General features: G+C 43.5%; 1 protein-coding gene across 26 annotated transcripts in view; it reads right to left on the bottom strand.

Annotated features, from left to right (window-relative positions):
* The window catches only part of CEP112 (centrosomal protein 112), a 422,076-nt gene that overhangs the window by 149,249 nt on the left and 258,029 nt on the right, over positions 1–14,798 (bottom strand). For all 26 annotated transcript variants that reach the window (XM_027080441.1, XM_027080442.1, XM_027080431.1 and 23 more), the window contains one exon: positions 5,336–5,566. In XM_027080441.1, coding sequence (XP_026936242.1) covers positions 5,336–5,566 — 231 coding nt within the window. The remainder of the gene's footprint in view (positions 1–5,335; positions 5,567–14,798) is intronic.

The following is a 14,798-nucleotide window of genomic DNA, read 5'->3' as shown; positions in this document are numbered from 1 at the left end:
GGCTGGAAAAGCAGCTTTCACTTTGCAAATGTCAATCATTCATTCTCTTGGATTCTCTATTTCAAGTATTTTGACCTTGTGGAGGTGTTTCATGTTTCTCTTAACTCAGAGCCATTGAAGATATCACTGGGGTCTAAATCGCTGCTGACAGAAACTCAGGGAGGATCTGGACTTAGGAATTCTTTTATAACCTTAACATTGTAAGTGCTACTGAAACAACCCAGACCCACAGGGAAGGTTACATTTAGATTATTTATTATTCTGGGGTTATTCTCTCCTCTTTGAACCTCAACTTTATACTTAATGAGAGAAAATCAATTTCGAAATCCTCAATTCTCACTGGAGTTTGAAACACTAGCAAATATTTTAACTTTCAGATTTATTTAAAAATGATAAAACATTAAACCTTTTATAAGACATAGTGAGAAGAATTCAAGTAACATGCACGATGACACAACAGGCTAGCAAGAGAATTATCTATCAATTCATTAGAGCTAATTCAAATTTTTATAGTGAGAACTCAAATATCTATTCATTTTTAAAACTATCTTTAAAAGATGTTATGCTTTGCATTTAACTTACTAATATGAAGGGAATTACAACAACAGAAATGAATATTTGAATATAAGGTGCATCTTGTCCTACCCAAAGTACATATACTGGGTTGAAAGCAAACTTGGATGAATCAATGGCAATTTTTAATTTATTCGTATTACCATTCACAGTAGCAGAAACCGCAGAACCGAATTTCTCAGTTCATCATCATTCGTTTATTCACTTAACGTGTATGAATGCCTACTTTGTACAAGGCACCATGCGTGATCCTGAAGCTTTGGAAACGAGTATTTCTCAAGGACTGTTTCAGGGAACTCACAGCGCTGTTCTCACTGCGTGGGGAACTCCTTCCACTAGTTAAGGAAAAATATACACCAATGGGAAATGCAAATTGCTTTTCGCATCAAGAGCAGAGCACTTGTATTTTATCATACGGACTCTGGAACTCATGGCACTAACATGGCAACTTAATGCTCTCCTCCTGTCCCCCAGGCCCTCCTGATGCCACCAAGTGCCTGCATTCTAATTCATTATCCACGTCAGCTAAAATCACTCCACTTAAACCCCGCTTCTATCTTCCTGTATCACTTGTGTTCTCAGTTCAGTTCAGGGCATTCCATTTTTCCAGACTCACCCCACCATGCTCTGTTCTCTCCCTGCAGAACCCCAATCCTACCCGTGCACATTCCCTCCATCCCCTTCCTTCAGCTGCATCCCAACCATCTGCTCAGCCTGCAGCCCAGGGGTCCCACTCGTCTTGAAATTCCTCAGACTGCACAGACTGCGGTGACACTTTACTAAGGATCCAGATGGCATCAGACAGAAGCTCTTCTCGAGTCTCGTCAGACTCCTTTGTATCCTTCCCAATTCTCTCCTTCCTTCTTCCCCCTAGAAAGTCACGGCTCCTGCCATCCCCTCCTTAACATACACAGGTGAGCACCCACCATGGGCCAAGTTTTCTAGACACTGGCAGTACAGAAATGAACGAGATAGACAAAGCCCTGCTAATGAGGTTATGGTCTAATGGGGGGTGGGCGTTGCAAATAAGTAAAAAAATGAAGACGTATTCAGAGAGTGAGACAAGCTGTGAAGACCTCGGGAGGTGCTGAGGAGGGAGGGGGACAGGACGTCAGCTAGAGGTGGGGCTGCAAGGAGAGCGGGGGACAAGCGGGAGGACGACTATAGGAGAACGTGCGCGAGAGCATCCCAGGCAGGGAGAGCGAGGCGGGTCCCAGGAGCAGAGCCCTGCCTGCCGCGCTCACGCCCTCGCCGCTCGAGTCACAAGCCGCAGTGGTGCGCGGGTCTCTCGTCTCTCTCTCCCTCTTCCAGGCATTTCCAGGTGTTTCCACCTAAGCGCCGTCCGTAACTCCCGCTGCTCTCCGGGTGACACCTCCCTGGAGCGTCAGGCTTCCCCTCATCTCCAGCCCCTCGCTCCCCCCTCCCTGACCCCTGCAGCCGTGCTCCGGCCACACCGCCACCTGCAGCGATCCGTCCAAGGTCATCAGCGATTCTCGGTTTCCAATCCTGGGGCCCTTCTCTCACCCTCATCCTTCCGGGTCTTCTGTCGCATTCCTGGCAAGCCTCCTTCCAAATACTCTCCTCCTTCCTTCCCATGAAAATGCCTTCTTCCTCGCGTCCCTCACCGTAAGGGCCCTTCTTGGACCATCTCTCCGACTTCACCGATGAAGCCCTCCCCAGCTGCTGGTTTTCCGTCTGTACTCTCCCTGCGCAGGCTCCATTCTGGGGCTACTCCTCCGGTCCTGCTCTTCCTGGGATTAGCTACAGACGTCCCTTCGACCGCAAGGGAACGTCACAGCTGGGTCCAAATGCAACTGACGTTCATAACCGACTTCATCCTCTTCCCCGGACCAGAGACTGTGACATTCCCCATTCATCCAGGGCGGGGTTTACACCTCACAAGTCTAATCGGCGCCCTGGCTGGGCTGACTCTCAAACACGCCTCCTCTGGCCCGTGCTCACCACGAGGCCCCCACCACATTCCCGTACCTCTGAGGTGCCCTCGGGGACCTGTCACCTGGATTAATCCAGTCCTGCCAGCTACCTCTACTCCATGGCACCTTGGAAAGATTCTCCTAATAACCGCTTGAACCTTGACACTTCATGGCTTAGAAACCCTCAGTACTTGGGCTTCCCTGGTGGCGCAGAGGTTGAGAGTCCGCCTACCGATGCAGCAGACGCGGGTTCGTGCCCCGGTCCGGGAAGATTCCACATGCCGCGGAGCGGCTGGGCCCGTGAGCCATGGCCGCTGAGCCTGCGCGTCCGGAGCCTGTGCTCCGCAACGGGAGAGGCCACAGCAGTGAGACGCCCGCGTACCGCAAAAAAAAAAAAAAAAAAAAACCTTCAGTACCTCCTCACTGTTACCCCATGAAGCCTAATCCCCACCACAGCTTCGGAGGCCTCCGGCGCCCCCGCCGTCTCCAGGCTCGGCGCTGGCCACTCTCCCTCGGTAGCCGCTATGCCACGCACATGGCTCTTGCCGTGGTCATTCCTGTGGCTTAGAACCTACTAGAAAATCCTACACATTACCCGTGTCCAGTTCAAGTGACATCCATCTCTTCCAGGTAATTTCCCCTGATTTTCTTAATAGAAAACCATTTCCCCCCAGTTCACACTCTACCTTGCATTACAGTTATCTGTGTACGTGTGTGTGTCCTACAGCCACTACTGTTTTATAATCTCCTTAAGGACAGTGCCTTTTCTTCCCTTTTTCTGTGTAGCCCCAAAGTGCCTGGGATAATGCCTTTGAGATATAGAAAATATTCAAGAAATACTTGCCAAAGAAATTACTGATGGCTTCTAATACTAATTTCTTTTATTATCTGTAACCTGTCAATTCGTTAGTAACACATATAAAGCTATCCTTGAAAAATTCATCTCCTATTAAAAAGAAACCTTTAAAATGTGAACACGTGATTCAAGAAAATGAAGGCCTAAACTGTATGTTTTATAAGTCTGGCTTTACTATGTCCAGTGTTTTAAAAACTCGAGGTGCACTGGTATCCGTGCCATTTAAGCACATTTACTTGGAGATACTTTGAACTTTTGGCGGCAGTGAGCAGAGCTGAGGTGCGGCGTGTGTCAGCTCCCAGCAGCTTCCCCATCGGTAAGCTTCCCCTTCTCCTGTGCGCTTGTCAGGGGGCGAAAACTACTCGGTATCAGGACATTCCCCAGTTCCTGACACCTTGTATATTTTGGCATCAAAGAGCACGATTCCGCGCTGCTCTGATGGAATGACTGCTAGCATCCTCACTGGGGTACGAAGGCCCCTCAGCCAGGTCGTGTCCCTGTGGCCTGCGCAGCTCTTGCCGTCTCTCACACACAGCAAAGGGCACGCAACTCCGCTCGCTTCGTGGCTCCAGCAAGTCGCCTTGGAATCACACTGGGCGACTCACTCACAGGTTCTCTCTCCCTCCGCCTCTCCCCTGACCCCCCACTCCCATGTCTGAACCCAAAGCAGATCCCGTCAGCTCTGTCTGCAGACCATCAGACCATAACCCAGCCGGACCCGTGTACCACCTTCAGTGCTACTGGCCGAGCCCAGCATCTCTCAACTCTGGTCTAAATCACTGCAATAGCTTTTGAACTAGTCTCCCCACTTCCACCTTCACCCTCGCAGGCGGGCGTGGCCCGAGAGCCCTCTGCTCCAAACACGCCAGGCTTCCTCTACTTATGGGGGGGTCAAAGCCAAGCCCTTGCAGTGGCCTCCACAGCCCTACGGGGCCCGGTCCGTCCCTAGAGGCCTCGTCCCTGACCTCAGCCCCTCGTCCTCCCCTCCTCCGTCTTTCCCAGCCACACTGGCCTCCTTGCAGTCCCTCCAGGAAGCCAGGTGCACTCCTGCCTCTTCACTCCTGCCTCTTCAGAGCCCTCTTCCAGTTTATCTCTGGGTTCAGAGCCAGGCTGCCACGGGCCCAGTCTGCTGAAATCTGACCCTCAGGTAAATGACGGTACTCATGCAAAGTGAGCACCTTAGGGCCACGATCCTGGTAAAATTAGTAGAGCAGCACCTGGAATGCCATGGTATGCTCTATGAAGTCTTCCCATTTAAAGATCAAGAAGAGGTGGGAAAAAAATAAAATCAGAGGATTCTTAAATTACCCTTTCCCAGGGTCTTGATCGCAGGATAGAGGTTGGTCTTAAAGAGCTCAAGGGGCAGCTGACAGTTGTGATGATTAATAGCAATTCGCTTTTACTACCTGATTAAAATATTTACACTTTTCCAGAAGAACAAATATCTGAGGCTGCCTCTGGAATATAAGTCAACTCAAAATGTGTAAACATTATATTGACATATATTTCAAAAATGTGTAATTCTAAAGAAAGTTCTTCATTTGAAATATCAATCTGGGAAAATATGTCATCATCTATGGGACACATAAAAAACTGTAAAATCTAGAAATGACCATTAGACAACATAAGAAAGATCTGAAACCTAGTCTTACCTTAGGAAAAACTCAAGGTTACAGCCCCAATACTCCTAATCAGTATAATATTTGATAATATTATAACACTTTTCTCACAGTGTATGTTTAATAACTATGGAAGGGATATTCCATACAATCCCTTCCACAAAAGCCAAGGGAAAAGTCAGAAAACTCCCTGAGACATACAGCAAGACACTTAGATTGCTCATTTGAATGGTTTATCAACTGGAGAGTAATTCTAAGTCCACCACCTCTTTGAGATTAAATATAACGGTGGCATCAGTGGATTTCAAACACGGATCTCGACTGTCTATAACACATCCAGGTGGGCATCTTACCTTTTCCAGCGTCATCTCTGTCTCAGCGGCATGAGTCTTTTTCAGCTCTATTTTCATCTTTTCTGACTCAGCCTTCAGTTTGTTGACGGCAGCCTCGTGGTCCCGAGCAGTCCTCTGCTTCTCCTCTTCACGAAGAAGACCGAGCTCCACCAGCTGCTGCTTCCGCTGGGAGTTCACGCTGATCAGCTCTTCTCTCAACTTGTGGACTTGTGCCTCCATGTCAGCAATAACCTTGTTTTTAAAAATGGGAAAATGGTCAGAGGATATGACTAGGAGAGCCGTAAAAGAAGAACTGCAAAAGGCTACCAAACAAAGGAAGTTCACTGCTTCCTTCCTCCTGCTTCCCTCCTTCTCCAATCCCATGCCACCCCTTCTAGCTCAGACAGAGATCCTACCTGAAATCGTTTACCACAGACATCACATTTAGTTTTCCTTGTTTCAAACACCTATGTAAATGGAATATTACATGTACTCTTCTGCAACTTGCTTCTTCAAATAGGCAACATTGTGTTTCTAAGATTCGTCTAGTACTTGCTACTGTATTTTTTGTTTTTATTTCATCGATTTCTGCTCTTATGTTTGTTATGTCCCTCATTCTACATTCTTGGGTTTTTTATTCTTCTAACTTCTTATCTGGATATTTAACTCATTTATTTTTATCCTTTCTTCTTTCCTGATTTATATAAACTTAAGACTATAAATACCGCTCTACCATTGCTTAAGTTTAATCTCTTAGGTTTAGATACACGACATTTTCATTACCATTTAATTCAAAACATTTTGAACTTCCATTTTTATTTTTTTCTTTGACTTATGGTCTACTTAGAAGTATGTTTCTTAATTCCCAAACCTATGGGGTATACTAGTTTCCTAGAGCCGTCCCAACAAAGTACGAAAAGCTGGGTGGCTTAAGACGACGTTTATTCTCTCAGAGTTCTAGAGGCTGCAAGTCTGAAAGCAAGGTGCTGGCAGGGCAGGCTCCTTCTGGAGGCTCTGAGGCAGAGTCTCCCCCAGCTTTCGGTGGCTGCGTGCCATCCTTGCCTTCTCGATGTGTCGCTCCAGCCTCTGCCCCCATCTCCTCGTGGCTGTGCTTGTGTGTCTGTATCTCTGTGTCCAAATTTCCCTCTTCTTATAAGGACAATGGTCACCTTGGACTTAGGGCTCCTCCTAATCGAGCATGACCTCATTTAACTTGATTACATCTGCAAAGACCCTATTTCCAAACAGGGTCACACTCCCAGCTTCTGGGTGGATATGAAATTTTAGGGGGACAACAACCAATTTAGGATGTGAAGTTTAATGACTGTCTTTTTGTTATTCACTTCTAAGTGCATTGTGGCCAGAGAATGTACTCTATACTACGTTACTTCTTTGAAAATTTTTGAGATTGCCTGATGGCCAGAAAATTTTTGAGATTGCTTGATGGCCAGTTGTACAATTTTTTTTTTGCAGTACGCGGGCCTCTCACTGTTGTGGCCTATCCCGTTGCGGAGCACAGGCTCCGGACGCGCAGGCTCAGCGGCCATGGCTCACGGGCCCAGCCGCTCCGCGGCATGTGGGATCTTCCTGGACCGGGGCACGAACCCGTGTCCCCTGCATCGGCAGGTGGACTCTCAACCACTGCACCACCAGGGAAGCCCGTGTGGTATATTTTTATCCACGCTTTTAAACCTTTTTGTACCCTCAAGTTTTAGCTATATATCTTATAAATAGCATATATTTTGGAAACTTCTTTTAAAAATCTCATCAAAGTTTGTCTTTTAAAGGGGGCATTTACACAGAAATCTCTTGCATTACTATACACTAATGATGAAAAATCTGAAAGAGAAATTAAGGAAACACTCTCATTTACCATTGCAACAAAAAGAATAAAATACCTAGGAATAAACCTATGTAAGGAGACAAAAGACCTGTATGCAGAAAACTATAAGACACTGATGAAAGAAATTAAAGATGATACAAATAGATGGAGAGATATATCATGTTCTTGGATTGGAAGAATCAACATTGTGAAAATGACTATACTGTCCAAAGCAATCTACAGATTCAGTGCAACCCCTATCAAACTACCAATGGCATTTTTCACAGAATTAGAACAAAAAATTTCACAATTCCTATGGAAACACAAAAGATTCCAAATAGCCAAAGCAATCTTGAGAAAGAAAAATGGAGCTGGAGGATCAGACTCCCTGACTTCAGACTATACTACAAAGCTACAGTAATCAAGACAGTATGGTACTGGCACAAAAACAGAAATACAGATCAATGGAACAGGATAGAAAGCCCAGAGATAAACCCACGCACATATGGTCACTTTATCTTTGATAAAGGAGGCAAGAATATACAATGGAGAAAAGACTTCAATAAGTGGTGCTGAGAGAACTGGACAGCTACATGTAAAAGAATGAAATTAGAACACTCCTTAACACCATACACAAAAATAAACTCCAAATGGATTAAAGACCTAAATGTAAGGCCAGACACTATAAAACTCTTAGAGGCAGAACACTCTATGACATAAATCACAGCAAGATCCTTTTTGACTCACCTCCTGGAGAAACGGAAATAAAAACAAAAATAAACAAGTGGGACTTAATGCAACGTAAAAGGTTTTGCACAGCAGAGGAAACCATAAACAAGACGAAAAGACAACCCTCAAAATGGGAGAAAATATTTGTAAACGAAGCAACTGACAAAGGATTAATCTCCAAAATTTACAAGCAGCTCATGCAGCTCAATATCAAAAAAACAAACAACCCAATCCCCAAATGGGCAGAAGACCTAAATAGACGTTTCTCCAAAGAAGATACACAGACTGCCAACAAACACATAAAAGGACGCTCAACATCACTAATCATTAGAGAAATGCAAATCAAAACTACAATGAGGTATCACCTCACACCAGTCAGAATGGCCATCATGAAAAAAATCTGCAGAGAATAAATGCTGGAGAGGGTGTGGAGTAAAGGGAACCCTCCTGCACTGTGATACAGCCACTATGGAGAACAGTATAGAGGCTCCTTAAAAACTAAAAGTAGAGCTACCATCCGACCTAGCAATCCCACTACTGGGCATATACCCTGAGAAAACCATAATTCAAAAAGAGTCATGTACCACAATGTTCATTGCAGCTCTATTTACAATAGCCAGGACATGGAAGCAACCTAGGTGTCCAGCAACAGATGAATGGATAAAGATGTGGCACATATATACAATGGAATATTACCCAGCCATAAAAAGAAACGAAATTGAGTTATCTGTAGTGAGGCGGATGGACCTAGGGTCTGTCATAGAGAGTGAAGTAAGTCAGAAAGAGAAAAAAAAATACCACATGCTAACACATATATATGGAAGCTAAAAAAAAAAAGGTTCTGAAGAACCTAGGGGAAGGACAGGAATAAAGACGCAGACGTAGAGAATGGATGTGAGGACACAGCGAGGGAAAGGTAAGCTGGGACAAAGTGAGAGAGCAGCATTGACATATATACACTACCAAGTGTAAAATAGTTAGCTAGTGGGAAGCAGCCGCATAGCACAGGGAGATCAGCTCGGTGCTTTGTGTCCACCTAGAGGGGTGGGATAGGGAGGGTGGGAGGGAGATGCAAGAGGGAGGAGATATGGGGATATATGTATACACATAGCTGATTCACTTTGTGATACAGCAGAAACTAACACACCATTGTAAAGCAATTATACTCCAATTAAGATGTTAAAAAAATAAATAAATGGGGCATTTATTCCAATGTAGTCCATTAGTTTGTACATGCTAACATATTTGCCTTTATTTTGTCTCTTATTTTGTGCTGCTTGCCCTATGCTCTGTATGTTTGGCTTTTCTCCCCCCTTTTCCTTCTTTTATTCTGAATGAATAAATGGTTTCCTCCTTCAGCTCTCTTCTCCTCTCTGGTCTGGAAGCGACACACTAGATTTTCTTTCGTGCTCACAGTAAGAGGCCTCAACACCCATGTTTCACTTATCAAATTTTAAAGTTAATTATTTTTTATATGCTCTTAAACAACGAAAGAAACTTAGGACATTTTAAGTCCTGTAGCAGTCTCCCATATTTATATGCTAGAGTTGTTATTTTCAGTTTATTTCGTTTTCATCAACTCAAAATTGCTAATTATTCAGTAGCTGCTTAGATATATCCATATATGTCCCCCTGTCTTGTCTCCTCATTCCTTCTTGCAACTCTGACCTTCCATACAAGCATTTTCCTGTAGCCCCAAGCGCATCCTTTAAGTTCTTTAAAGAAGTTTAGTGGCAAGCACTCTCAGTTTTCACTAATCTGAAAATATTTTTAGGGGTGTTGTTGAAAAGTCAGCTGCTATTCATTGGAAGGTAATTTTTTTTTTGTCTCTCTGGCTGCTTTTAAGATCTTCTCTTTGTGTTTTGTATTCTTCAATTTTTTAATTTCTCTAAGCGTAGATATGTTTTTATTTATTCTGATTGGGACATGCTCCTCCTCTGGATCTGTTTTTTATAACGACTGCAAGACTCTCAGGCGTAACCTATTAATTTAATGTCTCTGTTCCATTCTATCTCCACTCTTTATGAACTCACATGATGTACATGGATCTTCCCATTCTTTCATTTCATCTAAGCTCTCTTTCATATTTTTCATCTTGTCCTCTCGCCTACGTTCTAGACATTTTCTGTGTGTAATCTGCTCTCAAATCCATTCAGATTCTGAATTTCAGTTGTTTTATTTTTAGGAGTTTATTCTTTTACAAATATGCATGGTAATTTTTAAACGCCCTTGCCATTTTAGTGTTTTCAATTCCTTTAAAATCTGTAAGTTTACACCATATACTAACTATGACTATTTTCTATTCTGTGGCTGATAATTCCAGCATCTCAAGCCTTTGCAGGTCTCATTCTGCTGTTCAAAAACTTTGAAGACCCTGGTTCATGGTACTTTGTTTTTTCTCCTACCGTTTTGCATTGTTGTTCTTTTTAAGTGCAAGTTCGTATCTGTTGGAATTGAAAGAGGTTCTCTGGCAATCATGTGACTCTGACAGGGCCCTGGAGATGTCAGCATGTCTGGACGACTTTAGAGTGAGTTCTCAGACTCGTTTTCCAGGACACGGTGACAGTGCGCATTCAGGCGTCACACGTCCACGAGCGCTGGCTTACGGTTATGAATGCTCAGGGGCGCCCCGCTCACCGTCAAGGTTGTCTCTAGTTCACTTGCACGTGGTGGGTGTGGCCCTTGGTGTCCCGGCTGTATGCACAGTAGTAGCCTAGATCCTCTACCTTAAGCTAACCCTGGACTTTGTTTTTCCCCTGTGCCCAATAAGAGGCCCCGAACTGAAGTTCAAGTTCACTCAGTTTTAGAAAAGGTCCTCAAGGTGAGAGCTGCCTCAGTGCTCTGCTTACACCTCTGGGTTTCTGTTTTCATTTAGATGTTGATATCTGAGTATCCTACCTAACTTAACAGCTTGTGAATACACTCAAAAAGATGTTCTTTAAAAAAAAAAATTGTATCTAGCCTTTTTAGTTGTTTTCAGAGGGAAAGTAGATCAGGGAACCTAGCATGCCATGCTACCAGATGAACAGTTAGTTCAGGCTAAGGGGACTTGCTGTTGTTGTTATTATTATTATTATTGTCTCTGCATTAGCTAAGAATGCAGCATTTTCTGAAACACAGTGATAACTGTTTTAGGTACTATGGACTTCAACAAGCACTGTATAAACCAACAATTCCTTGACCGGGAACTAGAAGACCCGAAAGTGACAGTAAGGACAAAAGTTACATCGGGATGACGGGAACAGGATACAAAGGCAAATACTGAGAAGTTGCTTTAAAAATCAAAATACCTACAATATGAGATTACCCCATTTTCCATAAACATCCCGCACTCACTTATTTTGAACGCTAACAATTTTACAATTTCTGTGAGCTAAGTAATAACTGCTAGCCTTACTCAAAGCTAAATAGCACTCTGAGTACTGACTGCACCTGGCACCTGATGCCGATTACTTCACTGAAGGTGATAGATGCTAAATAAGCCAATATGATGGATACTGTTAAAATCCAAAGTTTCCTTCACCTTGGACTGGGGTTGGTTCATACTATTTCAGCTACTGGCCCTGCCCCCTCTCGACACTAGATCAGAAGAGACAGGAATGACAGATGGCTGGTCAAACGCATTTACGCTGGAGAAGAAGAAATGGCTGAATGACAACAAAGCTGAGACTGGGAGCTGGAGGTGGCAGGTGCTCCATTTCTATCCTTAAAAAGCTGATTTGAAATAGATGATCCCTGGGAAGAGTGTAAGAGGACTTTATATAAAAGGCTTTTTAAGCGCATTTGCTCCCCTGTTTCATGGATGTATTGATACCTGGATATTGGTACACAGCTCTAAACCAGCTACCCTGAAAACAAAGTCTCTTGCTTTCTACTCCTTGTTTTAAGACTCCTCCCCTTTGAACACAATATTTGGGCATAATAAGAGAAGAGACGGTCAATTTAATCACGTTCTGAAACAGAAGAGAAATCTTCTAAGAGCAGATAGGCTTAGGTAGTGACAACAGTTATGTTTTTAGGGGACAAAAAATAATCTTTTAAAAAACACTCAGTGATATCGATACGGCAGAATAGGATGGGCTGCTGACTCTGTTTCCCAGAATCAACCATGGAGAAACCACAGGAGGCATGAATCTGAGATATTAATGATACCAACCACCACAACAATAAAAACAACAGAAAAACAAACTCCAAGGAGCTCCTGGGGAGGACAAAGGCTGTCCTGAACTGCAGACCACGCGTCTGTGGAGGGGAAGGGGTTGCAGTCCGGGAGGAAAACCCGGAACCCGTAAGCTGAAAGAAGCGGGATGGGAAGCAAGCTTTGCTCTCTGCTCCCGCCTCCCCCTGCTCAGCCCTGGGACAATCTCATCTGTCCCACTGCCGTGTTGGAAACAAGAACCCAACATGGTGTTGCGCTGAGTCTTGTCAAGGCAAGCAGATGCCTTGCTGGGGCGAGAGGAGCTGGAGAAAGCAGGTGCTCACTCGTGGAGCTTCTTGGGCACTCACGCTCTGCACTGTCCCCTCCAGCTTCCAGAACTAATGACATTCGACCTTAGAAAACTGCGTCCTCCTACTGCCATCTTGTCCAGGAGGTTAAGGTGAGCCCCTGGGCAGCAGATTTTCCCAGTGGAGGAGTTGTGAGTGGGGAGGTGCAGCAATGAGGTGCTCTGGCTGAGGGTCCTTTACCTCTTTCTCCTCCTTCTAGGAGCTCATCCAGCATGTCGGGAGCTGAAGCCTGGCCTTTTGCTCTTTCAGGAGAAGTGACCGTCTGATAGTCCCTGGGGAATACAAGCTCACGGCCAAATTCAGGATCCCTGAGGAGCAAAGCTACTATCGAGAAGCAACAACAACGAATGGCATATGTTATCTGCAGCAGTATAACTGCAACAGGTGGATAAGTATTTTTTAAAAGCAAAATAAATATATATATATATATGTGAGTATATATGCATAAAAATATACTGAAAAGGGTAAGCAAAGAAATTAGAGACACGAAGCAGAAATAAGAAGTCAGAAAAGAATGAAGAAGTGGAAATGATGGGAGAAAGAAAAGGTCAGCTACGGACAGAGAAGAGAACTGTATACTGTACATACGATCAGATGGAAGAACTCTCCCAGAGGCACCAGGAAAAGGTCATGACACAGGAACTATGAGAGAGAAGTTGAGATCTGTGGAGGACAGAGGAAGTGACGGCATGGGGGTAACAGAGTACTACGCTCTGAATGCCAGTGTCCCCACAGAATTCACAAGCTGAGAATCTAATGCCCAGGCTGATGGTTCTAGGAGGTGAGGCCCCTAGGAGGTGATTAATGCACTTATGAAACGGGACTAGGGCCTTTATAAAAGAGACCCCCGAGAGCTCCCTTGCCCTCCACCGTGAGCACACAGTGAGAAGGCACTGCTGCAAACCAGGAGGATGTCCCTCAGAACGCGACCACGCTGCTGCTTTGACCTCGACTTCCAGCACCCAGAGCTGTGACAAATGTCTGTTTTGTATAAGCCACCCAGTGTGCGGTGTTTTGTTGTAGCATCCCGGACAAACTACGTCATGGGGTCTGAGAAAAAGAGACGCGGAAAGACTTTATCCAAGTTCAATCTGATTTGAAAACCTTTGCTTTTTATCACATACCACACTGTGTCAAAGTAGTAAGAATTTCCCATGAAGAAGGATATTCATAAGCGGTATAGTATGTATTTTATTCATTTATTCTTACTGTGCACTTCTAATCCTTAACCTTCACTATGATTAATACAAAGTTAACATCCAAAAGCCACAAGGTTATTAAATCTTTACAAAAAATAAAAAGAACAAAAAAAGTTAGTTTTCCACAGGCACTGACACCACTGCAAACTGAATTTCAATGTTTGTCAATGTACATAAAAATATTTTTAATGGTATAATCACTGAGTAGATACTGTTCTACCTTTCCCCACATCTAATTTTTTATCTTTAGTCTCATCTATGATGTATTTGTTATTTTTAGTGGCTGTTGGGTATTTCATCATTACAGTGTACCATAATTTACTTAATCACATTATTCTTGAATATCTGCCTTATTTCCAATTATTATTACATAGGTGACATCAGTGAATGAATTACAATATTTTGCTTTTAGGTTATAAAAGCCTACAATATTAGGCTTTTAGGCTCACAGCAGTCCTCCAAAATTATTTGGAGAAACTCTAAGAAGAACTTTTTAACTTTTTTTCCAAATTGCTCTGCAAAAACACTGAACCCACTTCCAATGTGAACAACACGTGTATGTGTACTTGTTCCTCCACACCCTTCCAGGGCTGCACTTCACCATTCTGTGTATTTTTATCAGTTGACTAGGTATGCAATGGTAACTTAGAGGAAGACATTTTAAATTGCTGGCAACACTGATATGAACTGGCTTCAATCCAATGGTGATTTTCAAGTAGAAAAATTATGCTGAAAAATGTATCAACTAATTATGGAAAAATAAACATTAAATGAAAAAACCTGATGCCAAAGGCTTCCCTTAGGTATTTAATATTTCAGTCATTAGCATGCGCTGATAGCTAGAGTGATGAGACTGCCAAGATGGATTTGGGATAGATGTGTCATTTCTTTAATATTATAAATAGTAAAGCTATAAAACTGCATCTACGTGACTGATATGAAAGAGCAGATTTATTCCCAAAATTCAAAATCTAATAAAGCTTGTGTCTCTAAGAGACAAACCGTCAGGACAACTTTTAGTCAAGCTGACTCTCAATTAGCAGTTTAAAAACATATAGACCAGAAAACGTGGAAGCAAGCCAAAAGTCCATTGACGGATAAGTGGACAAGCAAAACGTGGGATATTATTCAACCTTAAAAAGGAAGGAAATCCTGCAATATGCTACCATGTATATGAATCTTGAAGACATTATGCTAAGTAAAATAAGCAAGTCACCAAAAGACAAAT

Source organism: Aethalodelphis obliquidens, unplaced genomic scaffold, assembly GCF_003676395.1.
Source record: "Aethalodelphis obliquidens isolate GAN/ISIS:26980383/991018 unplaced genomic scaffold, ASM367639v1 scaffold44, whole genome shotgun sequence".
NCBI classification, from domain to species: domain Eukaryota; kingdom Metazoa; phylum Chordata; class Mammalia; order Artiodactyla; family Delphinidae; genus Aethalodelphis; species Aethalodelphis obliquidens.
This window is presented reverse-complemented; position numbering and strand designations above follow the sequence as displayed.